At 46.9% G+C, this 20,865-nt stretch overlaps 1 protein-coding gene across 1 annotated transcript in view; it reads left to right on the top strand.

The window, feature by feature from the left end:
* LOC137368856 (neuronal acetylcholine receptor subunit beta-4-like) overlaps positions 1-20,865 on the top strand; it is a 65,439-nt gene that overhangs the window by 24,131 nt on the left and 20,443 nt on the right. The window contains exons 6-7 of the mRNA XM_068029062.1: positions 1,129-1,238; positions 3,127-4,072. Coding sequence (XP_067885163.1) covers positions 1,129-1,238; positions 3,127-4,072 — 1,056 coding nt within the window. The remainder of the gene's footprint in view (positions 1-1,128; positions 1,239-3,126; positions 4,073-20,865) is intronic.

Here is a 20,865-nt window from a genome sequence, read left to right on the forward strand (position 1 = left end):
AAACAAGGGGTCAGTGATTCTGAAGATGCAAATGTACCAAGCATCTGTTAACACCTGGGAACAATTAAAGACCGTCTGGCTCTGTGAAACCAAACTTCTGGACTTTGCATATTGTAACAAGATAATAAGCTGTTGTCTTTTGAGTCCAGATAAGTTTAACAGGTTTTCTGAAGGCATACAGGCTGTGAGAGAAGAAACCAGTGGCTGTGGCCTTGAGCGTGAGGGGATACCTGCTCTCGGAATCCTGAGATAATGAAAGGCTGTGAAGATTTGAACCTATTTTGAATGTTGAAGCTTGTAGCGAAGCAGAAGACCAGCAGGATCACCAAGAATTGCCTTATTCATGAACGTCCATGTCGGAAGTGCTCGGAGAAGTGAGTGAAGAGGACATTGATTTTTGAAAAGATCTGGGAGATCCAACTCATTGCCCCTGGAAGAAGTTTGGGATTTTTAACCGCAAAGGACTTCACCATCAAAGAAAGACTGTGTAATGTATAAGTGTGGTGTAAAGTTTTCAAGTATTTTCATAAGTGAAGAAAATATCTTTCTTTTTAATTTGGGGTATCAGATACTCACAAAGTACTAAAATAAAAACAGAAAGTGCTGGAAATACTCAGCAGGTCAGGCAGCATCTGTTGAGAGAGAAGCGGAGTTAACATTTCAGGTCTGTGACCTTTCATCAGATGGCCAATGTCACAGGAATTCATGTCACGTTTGCAGACGTCTTTAAAGTGGAGACATAAAGCAGATGTATAATGGAGATAACATAATTCACACATGGCAAAATATGAAGAACCTGACCCTTGAAGGAGAGGAATCAGATCCCCAGTTTGCTTGCTAAGTGCAGTTTGATACTAAAGCTTTTTAGTTGACTACAAATCTTCAATTAAATGTTTCTGGTTAAAATCTAATGAGGAGAGCAATGAGTAATACATGTGGTGAGAATGCAGCAATAAGTCCCAATTTTTCAATGTTATAGAGACTGCTGCGTCACTTGCCTTTGATTAAGGCCAACTCTACAACTCTTTTATTGAGCTCTTACCTAATTTACTGCTGTACTGGCATCAACAAAAATGTAAAAATTACCTTTTAATAATCCATGCTGTATGACTGATTTTATTCAAATAGGAATGGTATGATTATCGGCTAAGGTGGGACCCAGAAAAATATGAAGGAATTGATAAACTCAGAATATCTTCTCGGCATATTTGGCTCCCCGATATAGTCTTATATAACAAGTAAGTTATTCATTCATCATATTGCTCCTCTTCATTTTAAGGGAACTTTGGTACCACCAGGAATTATGTGTTCAACTTGTAGTCCGTAAGACCTGTTTGGATGAGTGTGTGGATGAAACACATCTTATTCATGCTAAAAAAGAATAACTGTGGATGCTAGGAATCTAAAAGTTCTTGCTTGAATTGTCAAGGGTAATTCTACAATTTGGTGCTGTGCGCGGGGAGTGCCATTCACCGGGAGTGTATCTCGGGAAATCGTCGGTACATAGCCCATAATTTCCCAAGATGCGCTGCTCGATGAGAGCTCCAATTTACAAAATTGCCCTGTTGACCCGGCTTCAGATGCTGATCGATTTTAAGCATTCACCTTAAACATTCAGTCCCTCCACCACTGGCACAGTATGGCTGCAGTGCATTCCATCTACAAGATGCATTGCAGCAACTCACCAAAGCTTCTTCAAAAGCGCCTCCTAAACTCACAATCTCTACCACCTAGAAGGACAAGGGCAGCAGGTGCATGGGTACACCAGCAAGTTCCCCTCTAAGTCACACACCATCCTGACTGAGAAATATATTGCTGTTCTTTCATTTTTGCTGGGTCAAAATCCTGGAATTCCTTACTTAACAGCACTGTGGGTGTACCTACACACACAGACTGCAGTGGATTAAGAAGGCAGCTCACCATCACCACCCTCTGAAGGGCAAATTCGGGATGGTCAATAAATGCTGGCCTTGCCAGTGATGCCCACACCCTGCAAATGAATAAAGGAAAAATCTGCTGTGTACTTCCAGCATTTACTGGCTTTAGTTTAGTGCTTTTTTTCTTTTGTAGATATTTAATGAATTTTTAACCCTTACTTATCTGCACTGTTGAACTATATTGCTAAAACTGTACTGATATGAATAGCTACTGTACACAATTCAGGAATTTAAATAATTTCAATATGTTGCCTGAGTTACTTAGCATTCTTAAATCTCGTATTGTCGAATGCTGCCAGCTGACAATGGGAGGGAGGCAATAGCCTTCACCTCTCCAAATCCCAAATGTATGGGGGGATTCTGAGCAGCTATTCCTATATATCTAATTACTTCAGTTCTTTATGGGGGTGGGGGGAAGAGGTGAGGGGAAGGAAGGAAGTTGGGAAACTATTCTCTTCTTTCCCCATCAGTTGACTCCAGGCGGTGGGAAATCTTAATGGGAATCAAGCAATTTAGGTGCTGTTCGTGATCTCATGCTCCTTGCCAAATATTCAAGTGTTGAACGCAGTGCAGAAAAGAGCCACAAGGCTAATCCTCAGTGTGTGTGGTCTGAGTTATGAGAAAATACTGCAGAAACTTGGGATTTTCAGCCTAGAAAAAAGGCCTCTGAGTGATCTGAGAGGCATATAAGATTGGTAAAGTTTATCAGGAATATTACTTTAAATTAAATGGTGGAGTCGAACAAGACATCACAGCTACAAATTTAACTACAAAGTTACTTTTAGGACACATATCAGTAAATTCTTCCTCATACAACGTGTGGAATAAATTTCTAGATAGGTGAAAACCCTGGAATTTGATGCCATAATGGAGGTGTGGGGAAGGCATTAAGATCTATGGCTGAATCACAAGGGCTAACACTTCCTTTTGAATTAGTTGACTCAAAGGCTTTTAGAAACAATGAAAGAGTAGCTCAGGGCAATTAGAGTGGATCTGTCATGTAATGCTCGGTGGACTACACTACCCTTAATGGGTCACATAATGTGACCTCCCCTCCCCCAACAGTGCCACTCAGAAGGGAAATACCAATGAAAGGTGGCAGCCAAATTATGTGAGGAATTGATGCATCTCCCAAATTATTTTAGGAAATTAGTCCTAAATGGTTCTTTTGCTTTTTTTTTTCTTTCAGTGCTGATGGAACCTATGAAGTGTCTCTCTATACTAATGCAGTCGTATACAGCACTGGAGATGTATTCTGGCTGCCTCCTGCCATCTACAAGAGCGCCTGCAGAATTGAAGTGAAACACTTCCCCTTCGACCAGCAAAATTGTACCCTGAAATTTCGATCATGGACATATGATCGCACTGAAATTGATTTAGTTCTAAGCAGTGATGTTGCGAGCAGGGACGACTTCAAACCCAGTGGAGAATGGGATATTGTTGCTCTTCCAGGGAGAAGGAATGAGATTCCAACAGACCCAACGTACGTTGATATCACCTATGATTTTATTATCAAGAGGAAACCACTATTTTATACCATTAACCTGATCATCCCCTGTGTGCTGATCACTTCTCTTGCAATTCTAGTGTTCTACTTACCCTCTGATTGTGGCGAGAAAATAACACTGTGCATTTCAGTTCTGCTGGCGTTAACTGTCTTTTTACTGCTTATCTCAAAGATTGTTCCACCGACCTCCCTGGATGTGCCCCTGATAGGCAAGTACCTGATGTTTACCATGGTCCTGGTTACCTTTTCAATAGTTACCAGCGTCTGTGTATTGAACGTTCACCATCGGTCGCCCAGTACCCACACCATGCCCGAGTGGGTGAAGCAAATGTTTCTCAAAAAGTTGCCCGCCCTTTTATTCATGAAGCGCCCAGAGAACCGAAGTATGAAGGACAGAATTGGAAAGGAGCAGTCTTATACAGATGGCAAGGCAGACCAAGTTGATGTTCAAACATGCTATACGAATAAAGAGTCAGCAAAACAATATGGCTGGCGGTTAGGAGATGTGTCTGACCATCAAGATTTAAGGAAAAAGGAGTCAACAAAGATCAATTCCAGCATACAAGAGGCAGTTCATGGTGTTCGATTCATAGCGGAACATATGAAGAGTGAAGATGATGATCAGAGTGTGAGTTCGCCCTTTTCTACCTCTTAATTTAACACCTAATGAAACTAAAATTAATGAACAGTGAAAAAGAGTCAATTTAGTGTGTCAGTTTATGGGGCTTTTAATTAATGATTAATTTTTTGCATCATGGCCAAAAGAAGTCCTGCTGAATATGCAATTTAATTTTGCCCAGAAACTTGGCGCAAATAGAACACCAGCTTGGACCGGAAAAAAAGGTAATTTAGCTCAGTCTGTTTGTACCAGCTCTTTGCTGCATTAATCCAGAACTAATGCTGTTGTTCCACTCAATCTCCGTGGCTCTGCTTGCAATATGCATCAACTTCCCTTTAATAGATGCAATGGTCTATGCATCAGCAACTTCCTACAGCAAAACATTTCATGCACCAATCACCCTCTGCATATAAAAATGTCCTCTAAATTTTCTCCTTGCTCTCTTATTGACAGTTTTAAATTGACAACCTCTCAAAACTGACTCTCCAACCAATTGGCCTCAGTTGGGACTTCTGCCTCTCTGAGGCAGGAAATCCCGGCTCTAAGAACTGTCGGCCATTCAGAGGGCTGGCAGCACTTCAGTCTCAGCAGCGCCTCCAGGAGCAATGGCCACTGCTGGGACTGCACTCAGCAAGAAAAGGATGATGGGCGCTGCCCTTCAAAAAGGTAAGTGGGGTTTGGACCTCGCCAGGTCAATCAGCTGGGACCCGGCGAGGGGGTTGGGAGTCAGAGAGCAGGGCAGGTGGGGGGGGGTGTGTTAGTTTAGCGGAGGTGGCCCGTGCTGCTGGGAGGCCCTCCATGGGGCACAGGATGCCCTATCAGGAGGAGCCCCCCCAACCCAGCAGCCCACAAGGAGCCCGCCAAGTGGCCTCCTTGAGTACTGAAGTACCCGTCCGCTGCTGATAAAATACCAGTGGTGGCAGGAGGACGCCCTTCAGTGGCAATTAATTGGCAACTTAAGGGCCTCAATTGGCCTGTGGCGAGCGGGTCATTTTCACCTCCTTGGCGGCTGATAAAATAGCAGCAGGGGGTCAGTAGGTGATAGGAACGGGGCCCTCTGCCTCCCATTCTATTTTATGCACCACCCTCACCGCACCTGCCTGCTATCCTGCTCCTGGGGTGGTGTGGGGGGTGGGGGCGTAGGGATCGTAAAATTCTGGCTCATGTAATTTTTTTATTATTCGTTCATGGTATGTGGTCATTGCCAGCTAGACCAGCATTTATTCCCCATTCCAAATTGCCCTTGACAAGGTGGTGGTGAGCTGCCTTCTTAAACCGCTGCAGTCCTTGGGGTGTAGGTACACCCACAGTACTGTTAGGAAGGAAGCTCCAGGATTTTGACCCAGCGACAGTGAAGGAACGGCGATATATTTCCTCATCAGAATAGTGTGTGGCTTGGAGGAGAACTTGCTGGTGGTGTTCCCATGTATTTGCTGCCCTTGTCCTTCTGGGTGGTAGAGATGGTGGGTTTGGAAGGTGCTATCGAAGGAGCCTTGGTGAGTTGTTACAATACATCTTGTAGATGGTATACACTGCTGCCACTGTGCGTCAGTGGTGGAGGGAGTGAATGGTGATGGTGGTGGATAAGGTGCCGATCAAGAGGACTGCTTTCACTTGGATGGTTTCAAGAGTCTTGAGTGTTGCTGGAGATGCACCCATCCAGGCAAGTGGAGAGTACTCCATCACACTCCTGACTTTTTTCCTTGTAGTTGGTGGACAGGCATTGGGCAGACAGGAGGTGAGTTACTCGCTGCAGAATTCCCAGCTTCTGATCTGCTTGTGTAGCCACAGCATTTATGTGGCTGGTCCAGTACAGTTTCTGGTCAATGGTAACCCCCAGGATGTTGATAGAGGTGGGGGAGGGGATTCAGTAATGGTAATACCATTGAATATCAAGGGGAGATGGTTAGATCCTCTCTTGTTTGAGATGGTCATTGCCTGGCACTTGTGTGGCATGAATGTTACTTGCCACTTATCAGCTCAAGCCTGGATGTTGTCCAGATCTTGCTGCATATGGACACGGACTGCTTCAGTATCTGAGGAGTCGCGAATGGTGTTGAACATTGTGCAAACATCAGCGAACATCCCCACTTCTGACCTTATGATGGAGGGAAGGTCATTGATGAAGCAGCTGAAGATGGTTGGGCCTAAGACATTAAACTGAGGAATTCCTGCAGTGATGTCCTGGAGCTGAGATGATTGACCTCCAACAACCACAACCATCTTCCTTTGCACTAGGTATGACTCCAACCAGCGAAGAATTTTCCCCCTGATTCCCATTGACTCCGGTTTTGCTCGGGCTTGATGACATAGTCAAATGCTGCCTTGAAGTCAAGGGCAGTCACTCTCATCTCACCTCTGGAGTTCAGCTCTTTAGTCCATGTTTGGACACAAGGCTGTAATCACCCAACTGAACAGAAATGCACCAGCTAACCCTCCCTACATGTTCCGCCAAAGAAATGAATTCTGCTACTGACTCCCATTTCTCTCACAGTGTAAATTTGACCAAATCACCCACCTCCTACTGAGGGAAAAATCAGCCTTCCCTTGTGCCCTACTGAGACCACAGAGCTCCCACCACCCTAGTGAAAACATAGGGCTGTAAGAACAGGAGTAGGCCATTTATGTCCTCAATCCAGCTCTGCTATTTGTGGCTGATCTGTGACCTAGCTCCATATACCTGCTTTTACCCCATATCCCTTAATACCTTTGACTAACAAAAATCTATCAATCTCAGGTTTTAAATTGATTGATTAGTAATTGATTTAGCATCAATGGCCATTTGCGAAATAGTGTTCCAAACTTCTACCCCCTTTGCATGAAGAAGTGTTTCTTAATTTCACTCTTGAAATGTCTGACTTTAATACTTTGAACATACTCCCTAGTCCTAGACTCTTCAACTAGCAAAAATAGTTTCTGTCAATCTACTCTATCTGTCCCCCTTAATACCTTAAAAGCTTCAATCAAATCACCACTTAACCTTTTCAATTCCAGGCAATACAAGCCTAGTTTGTTTAATCTGTCCTCATAACTTAACCCTTGGAGTCCAGGTATCATTCTGGTAATCTACACTGCACTCCTTCCAAGGCCAATAGATCCTTTCTAAGGTATGGTGCCCAGAACTGCTCACAGTACTCCCAAGTATGATCTAACCAGAGCTCTGTACAGCTGAAGCATGACTATTTTATTCCTCTAGATATAAAGGTCAGCATTCCAGTAGCTTTTTTGATTATTTTCTTGTAGCTGTCTGTGACATTTTAATGGTCTATGTACCTGGACCCCAAAGACTCTCTGGACCTCCACTGTTGCTAGTTTTTCACCATTTACCATCATTCCATCCTTTTCACATCCAAAGTGGAGGACTTTAGATTTGCTTACACTGAAATCCATTTGCCATAGTTTTTCCCATTCACTTGCTCTAGAATTAGAATTTTAGAATATTACAGCGCAGTACAGGCCCTTCGGCCCTCGATGTTGCGCCGATCATCTGACCTACACTATTCCATTTACATCCATATGTCTATCCAATGACCACTTAAATGCCCTTAAAGTTGGCGAGTCTACTACTGTTGCAGGCAGGGCGTTCCACGCCCCTACTACTCTCTGCGTAAAGAAACTACCTCTGACATCTGTCCTATATCTTTCACCCCTCAACTTAAAGCTATGTCCCCTCGTGTTTGCCATCCTCATCCGAGGAAAAAGACTCTCACTATCCACCCTATCTAACCCTCTGATTATCTTGTATGTCTCTATTAAGTCACCTCTCCTCCTCCTTCTCTCTAACGAAAACAACCCCAAGTCCCTCAGCCTTTCCTCGTAAGACCTTCCTTCCATACCAGGCAACATCCTAGTAAATCTCCTCTGCACCCTTTCCAAAGCTTCGACATCCTTCCTATAATGCGGTGACCAGAACTGCACGCAATACTCCAGGTGCGGCCTCACCAGAGTTTTGTACAGCTGCATCATGACCCCGTGGCTCTGAAACTCGATCCCCCTACTAATAAAGGCTAACACACCATATGCCTTCTTAACAGCCCTATTAACCTGGGTAGCAACTTTCAGGGATTTATGTACCTGGATACCAAGATCTCTCTGCTCATCTACACTACCAAGAATCTTCCCATTAGCCCAGTACTCTGCATTGCTGTTACTCCTTCCAAAGTGAATCACCTCACACTTCTCCGCATTAAACTCCATTTGCCATCTCTCAGCCCAGCTCTGCAGCTCTATCAATGTCTCTTTGTAATTTTACACTTCCATCCACACTGCTTGCAATGCCACCTATCTTTGTGTTATTGGCAAATGTAGGTATGTGGCTTTCTAACCCATCATCTAAGATGTTAATGAATACAGTGAACACGGATCTCTGCAGGACACCACTCGCCACATCCTGTCAATTAGTGTACCTGTCCATTCTCCCTACTCTCTGCCTCATTCAGCTCAGCCAATTTCCTAACCAGGTCAATAATCTGCCTTCAATTCCATGAGCCTCAACTTTAGCTAACAGTCTCTCATGAGGGACTTTATCAATTGCCTTTTGGAAGCCCATATAAATAACATCCATAGACATTCCCTTGTCCACTAATTTAGTTACCTCTTCAAAAAATTCAATCAGTTTCATCAGGCGTGACATTTAAAATCCATGCGGGGTCTCTCTGATCAGCACAAAACTTAAGGTTTTCAGCCACCCTATCCTTAATGATAAACTCTAGCAATTTCCCAACAACAGGCGTTAGGCTAACTGCTCTATAACTCCTTGGTTTTCTTCTCTCATCGTTCTTAAATAGCAGAGTGAGATATGCAATTTTCTAATCGAAGGGAATAGTTCACAAATCAAGAGAATTATAGAAGATTATACCTAGGCCATTTACAATGTACTCATCAACTTCTTTTAAAACCCTGGGATGGAAACCATCTAGTCCTGGGGATTTGTCACTCTTTAGTGCCACTAATTTCTCCATTACTGTTATCTTGCTTATGATAATTCTGTTGAGTCCCAGTCATTGATTCAATGATAGTTTCCTTGGGATGTCTAGCATGCTGATCTCTTCCACTATAAATACTGATGCAAAATAATTATTCAGCACCTCCGCCATTTCCTTACTTTCACTGACAACATCACTGTTCTCAGTTTTCAAGCAGTACACATTGCTTCTGACCACCCTCATTTTACTTAATGTTACTGTAAAAATGTTTATGTTGATTTTGATATCCCTTGCAAGTTTCTTTTTACACTCTTTTTCTGTAGTTCTTACTATCTACTTTCTCACCCGTTGTAGCTCTTTATCATTCCCATTTGCCAGGATCTGTGCTATTCTTTACACTTTTGTATGCTTTTTTCTTTTAGTTTTATGCTGTCCCTTGTCTCTTTGGTTGTCCATGGCTGTCTTTTTTGACAAGTAGAACCCTTGTCCTTTTGGGTTATAAATTGGTTCTGTGTCACACTAAATTCTTTTTTGAACATCTCCCACTGATCTTCTGTCATTTCACCCATTAATAGGTTTGCCCAGTTTCCTGTGGAGAATCTGTTTTATGCATTGAAGTTAGCCTTACCTAGACAAGATTGGTCTTCCACCCTGTACCCACTGAGAACTAAGATAATGTTGTTTCCCCACCACCCAAGAGAAACTCAATAAGCATTCAGCAATGAGGGCAAACCTGGCCTTCCCCTTTCCTCCACTGAGAAAAGATTTCTAACCATTGAGCTGAAATTTGATCCTCACCACGACATAGAACAAATTTGAGACCATTCCTGCCACTGAGAAGAAAACTGGAGCGGCTCAGTGCCATCCAACCCTTTCCCATTTAAATGTTGTCCTTCCTCTTCATTCTTCTCACTCTCCTCATCCACTTCCTGACCCTCTCCTTTCCCGCTCCACCTGCATTATGAAGAATCAGGCCATGGCTGAGTGTCATGCACCCTCACACTGCCCTCAGTTGCTCCCTCTCCTCCACCCTTCTCCTGGCCTGTGCCTGTCCTTTTCCTCCTCCCTGTCACTCCCACTACTCTATCTCTCCATGCTCTTCCCATCTGCCTCATCTCTCATTTTCCATTTAATTCCAGTAAACATACAGTGGGAGTCCAATGGAAACTGAAGGGAAATTTGGGGCCATTTTTTCTCCAGATAGCCCTTTTATTTTTTTTTTCCAAATGCTTTCAGTGGAAATGTACTTCCTTCCTAACTTGCATCCCCACTTTGTAACAATTTAGGCTCTGACTTACAATGAGTAACAACACAGGAAATTTGCCTATATAATTAATGAATCCAATTAAACAACTTGTTCTGTAGATCTAGGTAGTGGAAGTGCAGTTCATTAATCTGTGGACGTACTTGCTTCAAGGCATCACTTAAGGTTCCACTTAAATTTCTCTAACTTGTATCCAATTTACAGAGCCTAAAGTCCAAAGATATGAAGAGTTCCCTTATGGTTTCCACATATCATAAATGTGCAAAATGATACAAACATAAGAACATACAAAACAGGAGCAGGAATAGGCCAGACAACCCTCCAACCTGCTCTGCCATTCAATAAATCATGGCTGCTCTTCTACATCATCTCCACTTTCCTGCCCTGTCCCCTTGATTCCCTGAGTGCCCAAAAATCTATCAATCTCAGTCTTGAATGTACTCATCAACTGACCATTCACAGCCCCTGGGGTAGAGAATTCCACAACCCTCTGAGGCAAGAAAATTCTCCTCATCCCAGTCCAAAATGGATGACTCCTTATCCAGTTACAAAGGCTCCTTATTCTAAACTCTCCAGCCGGAGAAACAGACTTTCAGGCCGGGATATTATCTTGGAGATGGGGGCCTCGACCAAAGCGCCTGCAGAGCCCCGCTTTGCCTCCTCTGGGGAAGGCCCATCAAATAAATTGTCAATTAGGCACCTAAGTCGATAGCAGCAGGCCTTCGCCGGGATCAGGGGACCCGGGGACGGAGGCCCCGCCTTCTGAGAGCTGCCGGCCTCTGATTGGCCAGCAGCTCTTCTACTTTTTTTAAATTTCCAAAATATACTTTATTCCTAAAATCTGTAAAAAAAATACATTACAAAACAGTTTCAAAAAGCACAAAGTCAAACAATACAAAGAGTGCAAAGGAGATCAGTTTCCTTCAATACAGGAGTGAGTTACCTCACAACCCTTTCATTTCATTTTACACGCTATGTACATTTTACAGCAAAACAAATATTTTCTGGATACAGTTGAGGGGTTTCCCATGGATCCAGTCCCTCAGTTCACCTTGGTGGGAGGAAACTTACACAGTGGCCTTTCCCCATTGAGCCTTTGCCGAAGCTTGTCCCAAGCTTTAGTGCGTCCCTCAGCACGTAGTCCTGGACCTTGGAATGTGCCAGTCTGCATGGACAACTTTTTGCGCTGGAAGATCAGCACGTTTCGGGCAAACCAAAGGGCGTCTTTCACCAAATTGATAGTCCTCCAGCAGCAGCTGATGTTTATCTCGGTGTGCGTCCCTGGGAACAGCCCGGAGAGCACAGACTCCTGTGTTACAGAGCTGCTTGGGATGAACCTCGACAAAAACCACTGCATCTCTTTCCATACCTGCTTTGCAAAGACACATTCCAGAAAGAGGTGGGCGACCGTCTCTTCCCCACCACAGCCACCTCGAGGGCATTGTGCGGAGGGGGTGAGACTTCGGGCGTGCAGGAAGGATCTGATGGGGAGGGCTCTTCTCACCACCAGCCAAGCTATATCTTGGTGCTAGTTTGAAAGTTCTGGTGATGAGGCATTCCGCCAAATGAGTTCCCTGCTCAGGGAACCATCCAACCGGATCCACCATCTCCTTTTCCCGTAGGGCCTTGAGGACGTTCCGTGCAGACCACTGCCTGATGGTTTGGTGATCAAAGGTGTTTTTCCATAGAATCTTTTCCACGAAGGAAAGGTGGTATGGCACGGACCAACTGGATGGAGAATTCCGCGGCAATGTGACCAGACCCATCCTTCGCAACACTGGGGACAGATAGAAACTCAGCACGTAGTGACACTTGGAGTTTGTGTACTGGGGGTCTACGCAAAGCTTGATGCAGCCGCGCAAGAAGGTGGTCATCAGGATGAGGGTAGCGTTGGGTACATTTTTCCCGCCCTTATCAAGGGGTTTGAACATCCTGTCTCTCTGGACCCGGTCCATTTTGGATCCCCATATGAAACGGAAAATGGCTCGGGTGACCGCCACGGCGCAAGAGTGGGGTACGGGCCAGACCTGCGCCACATACAACAACAACGTGAGCGCGTCGCATCTGATGACCAGGTTCTAAGGCACAATGGAAAGAGATCGCTGCTCCCACATGCTCAGCTTATGGTGTATCCTGGCTATTCTCTCCTTCCAGGATTTGGTGCACGCCCTGGCCCGTCCGAACCATATCCCCAACACCTTCAGGAAGTCTGACCTGACGGTGAAGGGGCCAAAGGACCGGTCAGCCCAGTTCCCAAAAACATGGCCTCACTCTTGCTGTGGTTAACTTTCGCTCCTGAGGCCAGTTCGAACTGGTCGCAGATGCTCATCAGTCTGCGAACGGACAGCAGATCCAAGCAGAAGACGGCGACGTCATCCATGTACAGGGAAGTTTTAACCTGAGTGCCTCCACTGCCTGGGATTGTCACGTCTCTGATGCTCGCATCCTTCCTAATAGACTCAGCAAACGGTTCATTACAGCAAACAAACAAGACAGGGGAGAGAGGACAGCCCTGTCTGACTCCAGATTGGATCGGGAAACTTTCCGATTCCCACCCATTGATTGAGACTGCGCTACTGATGGTCGTGTAGAGCAGTTTGATCCAATTGCAGATTCCCTCCCCAAACCGTATTTTGGAAAGCACGTCCATCATGTTCTTCTTTGGCCTCCTTATCTCGAGAGACAATGGGTAAGCGCCTGGAGGTGGTCAGTGGTGTGTGGAGCAGCGCCTGGAGTGGCTATCAAGGCCAATTCTGGAGTGACAGGCTCTTCCACAGGTGCTGCAGAAAAATTTGTTTGTCGGGGCTGTTACACAGTTGGCTCTCCCCTTGCGCTTTTGTCTTTTTTCCTGCCAACTGCTAAGTCTCTTCGACTCGCCACAATTTAGCCCCGCCTTTATGGCTGCCCGCCAGCTCTGGCGAGCGCTGGCAACTGACTCCCACGACTTTTGATCAATGTCACAGGACTTCATGTCGCGTTTGCAGACGTCTTTAAAGCGGAGACATGGACAGCCGGTGGGTCTGATACCAGTGGCGAGCTCGCTGTACAATGTGTCTTTGGGGATCCTGCCATCTTCCATGCGGCTCACATGGCCAAGCCATCTCAAGCGCCGCTGACTCAGTAGTGTGTATCAGCTGGGGATGTTGGCCGCCACGAGGACTTCTGTGTTGGAGATACGGGCCTGCCACCTGATGCCAAGTATTCTCCGGAGGCAGCGAAGATGGAATGAATTGAGACATCGCTCTTGGTTGACATACGTTGTCCAGGCCTCGCTGCCACAGAGCAAGGTACTGAGGACACAGGCTTGATACACTCGGACTTTTGTGTACCGTGTCAGTGCGCCATTTTCCCACACTGTCTTGGGCAGTCTGGACAAAGCAGTGGAAGCCTTTCCCATGCGCTTGTTGATTTCTGCATCGAGAGACAGGTTACCGGTGATAGTTGAGCCTAGGTAGGTGAACTCTTGAACCACCTCCAGAGCGTGGTCGCCAATATTGATGGATGGAGTATTTCTGACGTCCTGCCCCATGATGTTCATTTTCTTGAGGCTGATGGTTAGGCCAAATTCATTGCAGGCAGCCGCAATCCTGTCGATGAGACTCTGCAGGCTCTCTTCAGTGTGAGATGTTAAAGCAGCATTGTCAGCAAAGAGGAGTTCCCTGATGAGGACTTTCCGTACTTTGGACTTGGCTCTTAGACGGGCAAGGTTGAACAACCTGCCCCTGATCTTGTGTGGAGGAAATTTCCTTTTTCAGAGGACTTGAACGCATGTGAAAGCAGCAGGGAGAAGAAAATCCCAAAAAGTGTGGGTGCGAGAACACAGCCCTGTTTCACGCCACTCAGGATAGGAAAGGGGTCTGATGAGTTGCTGCCATGTTGAATTGTGCCTTTCCTATTGTCATGGAATGAGGTGATGATACTTAGTAGCTTTGGTGGATATCCAATCTTTTCTAGTAGTCTGAAGAGACCACGTCTGCTGATGAGGTCAAAGGCTTTGGTGAGATCAATGAAAGCAATGTAGAGGGGCATCTATTGTTCGCGGCATTTCTCCTGTATCTGATGAAGGGAGAACAGCATGTCAATGGTCGATCTATCTGCACGAAAGCCACACTGTGCCTCAGGGTAGACGCGCTCAGCCAGCTTCTGGAGTGTGTTTAGAGCGACTCAAGCAAAGACTTTCCCCACTATGCTGAGCAGGGAGATTCCACGATAGTTGTTGCAGTCACCGCGGTCACCTTTTTTTTTATAGAGGGTGATGATATTGGCATCGCGCATGCCCTGAGGTGCAGCTCCCTCGTCCCAGCACAGGCATAGCAGTTCATGTAGTGCTGAGAGTATAGCAGGCTTGGTACTCTTGATTATTTCAGGAGTAATGCTGTCCTTCCCAGGGGCTTTTCCGCTGGCTAGAGAATCAATGGCATCACTGAGTTCCGATTTGGTTGGCTGTATGTCCAGCTCATCCATGACTGGTAGAGGCTGGGCTGCATTGAGGGCAGTCTCAGTGACAACATTCTCCCTGGAGTACAGTTCTAGGTAGTGCTCAACCCAGCGGTCCATTTGCTTGTGTTGGTCAGTGATTGTGTCCCCTGATTTAGATTTGAGGGGGGCGATCTTCTTGATGGTTGGCCCAAGAGCTGTCTTAATGCCATCATACATTCCTCTGATGTTTCCGGTGTCTGAGGCCAGCTGAATATGACTGCATAGGTGTTGCCAGTAGTCATTTGCGCAGCGCCTGGCTGTTCTTTGTGCAGTGCTTCTGGCAGCTTTAAGTGCTACGGATGTTAACTCGCCAGGGGCTTTCTTGTAGTTCAGCAGTGCAATGCGCTTAGCGGCTATGACAGGTTCCAGCTCTTCATTATTGAAACCAGTCTGCATTTCTCTTCGCACTTTTGCCGTAGGTGGTCAAAGCTGACTCATAGATGGTGTCTCTGATGTGGGCCCACTTGGTCTCAGCATCCCCTGTGGGAGTATTTTGAAGGGCTATTACAAGTGAATTTAGAAATTTTTGTAACAGCTGTGGATGAGAAATTCTGCTCGTGTTGATGCGCGGGTGGCCCTTCTGCTTGGAATGATGCAACTTCTTTGGTCTGAGTCTAACCTTGACGCACACCAGGGAGTGGTCGGTGTCGCAGTCCACACTGTGGAAGCTGCGTGTGATTTGAACACTGTTTAAGGAGGCTCGCCTTGTGACGATGAGGTCTAGCTGGTGCCAACGACGCGATCTTGGGTGCCTCCATGAAACCTGGTGACAGGGTTTAGTGTGAAAGAACGAGTTGGTGATGCAGAGGTTATGATAGGTACACAACTCAAGCAGTCTCTGCCCATTCTCATTCATCCTTCCAACGCCATAGCGCCCAAGGCAGGAGGGCCATGAGTCATGGTCGGCCCCAACCCTGGCATTAAAGTCCCCCAGCAGGAATAGGTGTTCGGTGTTGGGGATGCTGCTAATGATGTTATGGAGTTCCTCGTAGAACTGGTCTTTAGCTTCAGGTGGGGAGCAGAGTGTTGGAGCATAGATGCTGAGTAGGTGCACTGGACCAGAGGTGGTGAGCAGTCAGATGGACAGTATGCGTTCCAAGCCATTTGAGGGAGGCTCTATCATGCTGAGCAAGGAGTTTCTGATGGCGAAGCCCACTCCGTGCTGTCTTGGTTCTTCAGGATCCCTGCCCTGCCAGAAGAAGGTGTAGTCTTGCTCTGCTAGAGATCCACTCGTGTGTGATATCCTGTCAAAAGCCTTCTCTTGGTCCAGGCTGATGAGGCAGGTGTCCATCCTCCTGTCCCGTACATAGGCGATCGTATCCTTGAGTAGCGCGAGACTATCAGAGATCTTCCTGCCGGGTACAGTGCAGGTCTGGTCAGGGTGAATCACCAACTCCAGAGCAGACTTGACTCGACTGGCTATGACTTTTGACAGAATCTTGTCGTCAACATTAAGCAGTGAGATGGGCCGCCAATTTATGATTTCTGCCCTCTCCCCTTCCGCTTGTAGATGAGGGTGATGATGCCTTTCCTCATGGATTCTGACATGCTGCCGGCCAGGAGCATACTTTCGTACACTTCCAGTAGGTCCGGGCCGACCCAGTCCCACAGGGCCTAGTACAACCCGACCGGTAAGCCGTCGCTTCCGGGAGTTTTACTCGTCTCGAAGGACTCGACGGCCTTTGTCAGCTCGTCCAGAGTTAGCAGCTTGTCCAATCTCTCCCTCCTGCTGTCATCTAAGACCTCTGTGATAGATGACAGGAAGGACTGGGAGGCTCTGCTGTCTGTGGGCTTCGCATCATACAGCCCAGCATAAAAGGATTTGCTGATCCTTAGTATGTCGGACTGCGAAGACGTTACCGAGCCATCCTCTTCTTTCAGGCTGCTGATCACAGAGCTCTCTCTGTGTACCTTTTGGAAAAAATAACGCGAGCACGTCTCATCCTGCTGAATGGAGCGGACACCAGAAGATGATCTTGGAGGCCTCTGTGGCAAAGAGCGAGGCCTGCTGGCTCTTCACCTCTTGGCGATCCTCCTTGACCTCGACCCCCATCGACTGCAGCCGGAGCAGATTTTGCATACTTTTCTGGAGTCGGGACATTTCCCTCTGTCTCTCTCTCGCCCTCTGAACACCTTTGAAGATAAAGAACCTCTTGATGTTCTCCTTGATCGCCTCCCACCAGTGAACTGGAGACTCAAAGAGGGGTTTCACGGTTCTCCAACCTTTGTAATCCCTTTTGAGTTCCTCAATGTTCTCTGGGGTTAGCAGTATAGCATTGAGCTTCCATATCCCCCTGCCAGCCCGCTGGTCATCCTGCAAGTGACAGTCGGCCAGTAAGAGGCAATGGTCAAACAAGAACACCGGCCTGACATCGGTGGATCTGACCCTGACAGTACGGGACACAAACAGGAAGTCAATCCTGGAACAGGCAGACCCATCTGATCTTGACCAGGTGTATCTATGCTGCGCTCCGTCAGCAGGTTTGCTGAAGTCATTGTGCAGTTTGGTTCGTTTACTGTATCTAGAACATAGAACATAGAACAGTACAGCACAGTACAGGCCCTTCGGCCCACGATGTTGTGCCGAACCTTTAACCTACTCTAATATCAAACTAACTACCTACCCTTCATTCTACAATCATCCATGTACCTATCCAAGAGTCGCTTAAATGTCCCTAATGTATCTGCTTCTACTACCACCGCTGGCGGCGCTTTCCACGCACCCACCACTCTCTGTGTAAAGAACCTACCTCTGACATCTCCCCGAAACCTTCCTCCAATCACCTTAAAATTATGCCCCCTGGTGATAGCCCTTTCCACCCTGGGAAAAAGTCTCTGGCTATCCACTCTATCTATGCCTCTAATCATCTTGTACCCCTCTATCAAGTCACCTTTCATCCTTCTTCGCTCCAATGAGAAAAGCCCTAGCTCCCTCAATCTTTCTTCGTAAGACATGCGCTCCAGTCCAGGCAGCATCCTGGTAAATCTCGTCTGCACCCTCTCTAAAGCTTCCACATCCTTCCTATAATGAGGCGACCAGAACTGAACACAATATTCCAAGTGTGGTCGAACCAGGGCCTTATAGAGCTGCAGCATAACCTCGCGGCTCTTAAACTCAATCCCCGTGTTAATGAAAGCCAACACACCATACGCCTTCTTAACAACCCTATCAACTTGGGTGGCAACTTTGAGCGATCTATGGACATGGACCCCAAGATCCCTCTGTTCCTCCACACTACCAAGAATCCTGTCTTTAAGCCTGTATTCTGCATTCAAATTCGACCTTCCAAAATGAATCACTTCACACTTTTCCAGGTTGAACTCCATCTGCCACTTCTCAGCCCAGCTCTGCATCCTGTCAATGTCCCGTTGCAACCTACAACAGCCTTCTACACTATCCACAACTCCAGCAACCTTCGTGTCATTGGCAAACTTGCTAACCCAGCCTTCCACTTCCTCATCCAAGTCATTTATAAAAATCACAAAGAGCAGAGGTCCCAGAACAGATCCCTGCGGAACACCACTGGTCACCGAGCTCCATGCTGAATACTTTCCATCTACTAACACCCTCTGTCTTCTATGGGCCAGCCAAGTTTGTATCCAGACAGCCAACTTTCCCTGTATCCCATGCCTCCTCACTTTCTGAATGAGCCTACCATGGGGAACCTTATCAAACGCCTTGCTAAAATCCATATACACCACATCCACTGCTCTTCCTTCATCAATGTGTTTTGTCACATCTTCAAAGAATTCAATAAGGCTTGTGAGGCATGACCTGCCCCTCACAAAGCCATGCTGACTGTCTCTAATCAAACCACGCTTTTCCAAATAATCATAAATCCTGTCTCTCAGAATCCTCTCCAATAATTTGCCCACTACCGACGTAAGACTGACTGGTCTATAATTCCCAGGGTTATCCCTATTCCCTTTCTTGAACAAGGGAACAACATTTGCCACCCTCCAATCATCCGGTACTACTCCAGTGGACAGTGAGGATGCAAAGATCATCGCCAAAGGCACGGCAATCTCTTCCCTCGCTTCCCGTAATATCCTTGGGTATATCCCGTCTGGCCCCGGGGACTTATCTGTCTTCATATCATTCAAAATTTCCAGCACATCCTCCCTCTTAACCTCAACCTGTTCAAGCATATCAGCCTGTTCCACGCTGTCCTCACAAACGACCAGGTCCCTCTCACTAGTGAATACTGAAGTAAAGTATTCATTTAGGACCTCCCCTACCTCCTCCAACTCCAGGCACAAGTTCCCTCCACTATCCCTGATCGGCCCTACCCTCACTCTGGCCATCCTCTTGTTCCTCAAGTAAGTGTCGAACACCTTGGGATTTTCCTTCATCCTACCCGCCAAGACTTTTTCATGTCCCCTTCTAGCTCTCCTAAGTCCATTCTTCAGTTCCTTCCTGGATACCTTGTAACCTTCAGGAGACCTGTCTGATCCTTGCTTCCTCAACCTTAAGTAAGCTTCCGTCTTCCTCTTGACTAGCTGTTCCACATCTCTTGTCATCCAAGGTTCCTTCACCCTACCATCCCTTCCTTGCCTCATCGGGACAAACCTATCCAGCAGTCGCAGCAAGTGCTCCCTAAACAACCTCCACATTTCTGTCGTGCATTTCCCTGAGAACATCTGTTCCCAGTTTATGCTCCCCAGTTCCTGCCTAATAGCAATGTAATTCCCCCTCCCCCAATTAAATATTTTCCCATCCCGTCTGCTCCTGTCCCTCTCCATGACTATAGTAAAGGTCAGGGAGTTGTGATCACTATCACCGAAATGCTCTCCCACCGAGAGATCTGCCACCTGGCCTGGTTCGTTGCCAAGCACCAAGCACCTAACAGTATCTGTTAGGAATCTGGACGTAGTGTCCAGTTTGCTGTCGTCACAGCTGCATCGATGATGCAGTTGAAGTCACCGCCTCGGATGACCAGCCTGGACATCGCCAGCAGCAGTGGGAGCTGTTGGAAAACGGTCAGCCGCTCGCTGCATTGAACCGGGGCGTAAACGTTGATCAACCAGAGCAGAGCATTGTTGTACATCACATCTGCTACAAGGAGGCGACTGTCCACCACCTCCTTTACCTCAGAGATGGTGAAATTACCTCCCCGCAGCAGAATACCCAGGCTGGAGGAACGGGAATCATTTCCCCCTGACCAGATCGATGGCCTGTGGGACCACCATCGCAACCATTGCCTGTAGGTGCTAAGGTGTGGTATTCCACACGCCTGCAGAAACAGTAGGTTGGCTTTGACCTTGGTGAGGTAGTCCAAGATTGAAACACATTGTGTCGTGGATTTAATGCTACACACGTTAATTGAAGCAACCCTTATACCCATTTTTTTAAGTTAGTTGTTGCTTCCCACACCATTTGTCCTTGCTAGACCCAGTCCTTTGGTGTGTTCCTGCATACCCATGGTGTACACAAGCTGTTTCACGTTCGTTGGGCTCAGAAACTCCTCCTGGTTTCTCTTGCAGGGTTTGTTCCGCTGGGGTGAGATCGGGGGGGGGGGGGGGTCTTGAAGACAACAAGGATTGGGCTGTCCTCTGCTGTTGTTTCCTCCTCAAAAACATCACTGCTCCCGGCTTCCCGTAGCTGGGGTGCACCAGACGTGTCGTTGCCTCAGTGTTCCGGAGCTGGGATGCGCTGGGTGTGTCGCTGTGTTCGGCACCTTGGGTTTGGGGCGCGCTGGGCCCATCACAACTTTCAGGGGCTGGAGGGCTTAATCTTCTCCCTTGAGTTCTGTCACTTTTTTTGTAGGTGCCATCGTTCCGACACTTCCTCGTCCAATGAAGAGGAGCTGCTATAGTCTATCTCAGACGGTAGCCTCCTCTTGCCACTGGTTTGGGTGGTGACCTGTTCCGCTTTAGGCAGATTTTTCCTTGTGGTTTTCTTTTGTACCACTTGCCACTGACCTGTTTCACCATCAGCTGCCCCCTCCTCCTTTGACTCTTGCTGTGGAGGAGGGATTTCCGGGCATGGGGAAGGTGTTGGGTCGCTGCTTTCAGTTGCCTCCCCTTTCCTCTGCTCAGGTAGGCTTTCCTTGCTGCGGGGAGGGTTGTTTGTCTGCTTCCCAGCACCCAGCGCATTCGTTGTTCTTTCTCCCGGCCTTCCCTTGGACCTTGCA

This window comes from Heterodontus francisci, chromosome 4 (genome assembly GCF_036365525.1).
Source record: "Heterodontus francisci isolate sHetFra1 chromosome 4, sHetFra1.hap1, whole genome shotgun sequence".
Classification (NCBI taxonomy): Eukaryota; Metazoa; Chordata; class Chondrichthyes; order Heterodontiformes; family Heterodontidae; genus Heterodontus; species Heterodontus francisci.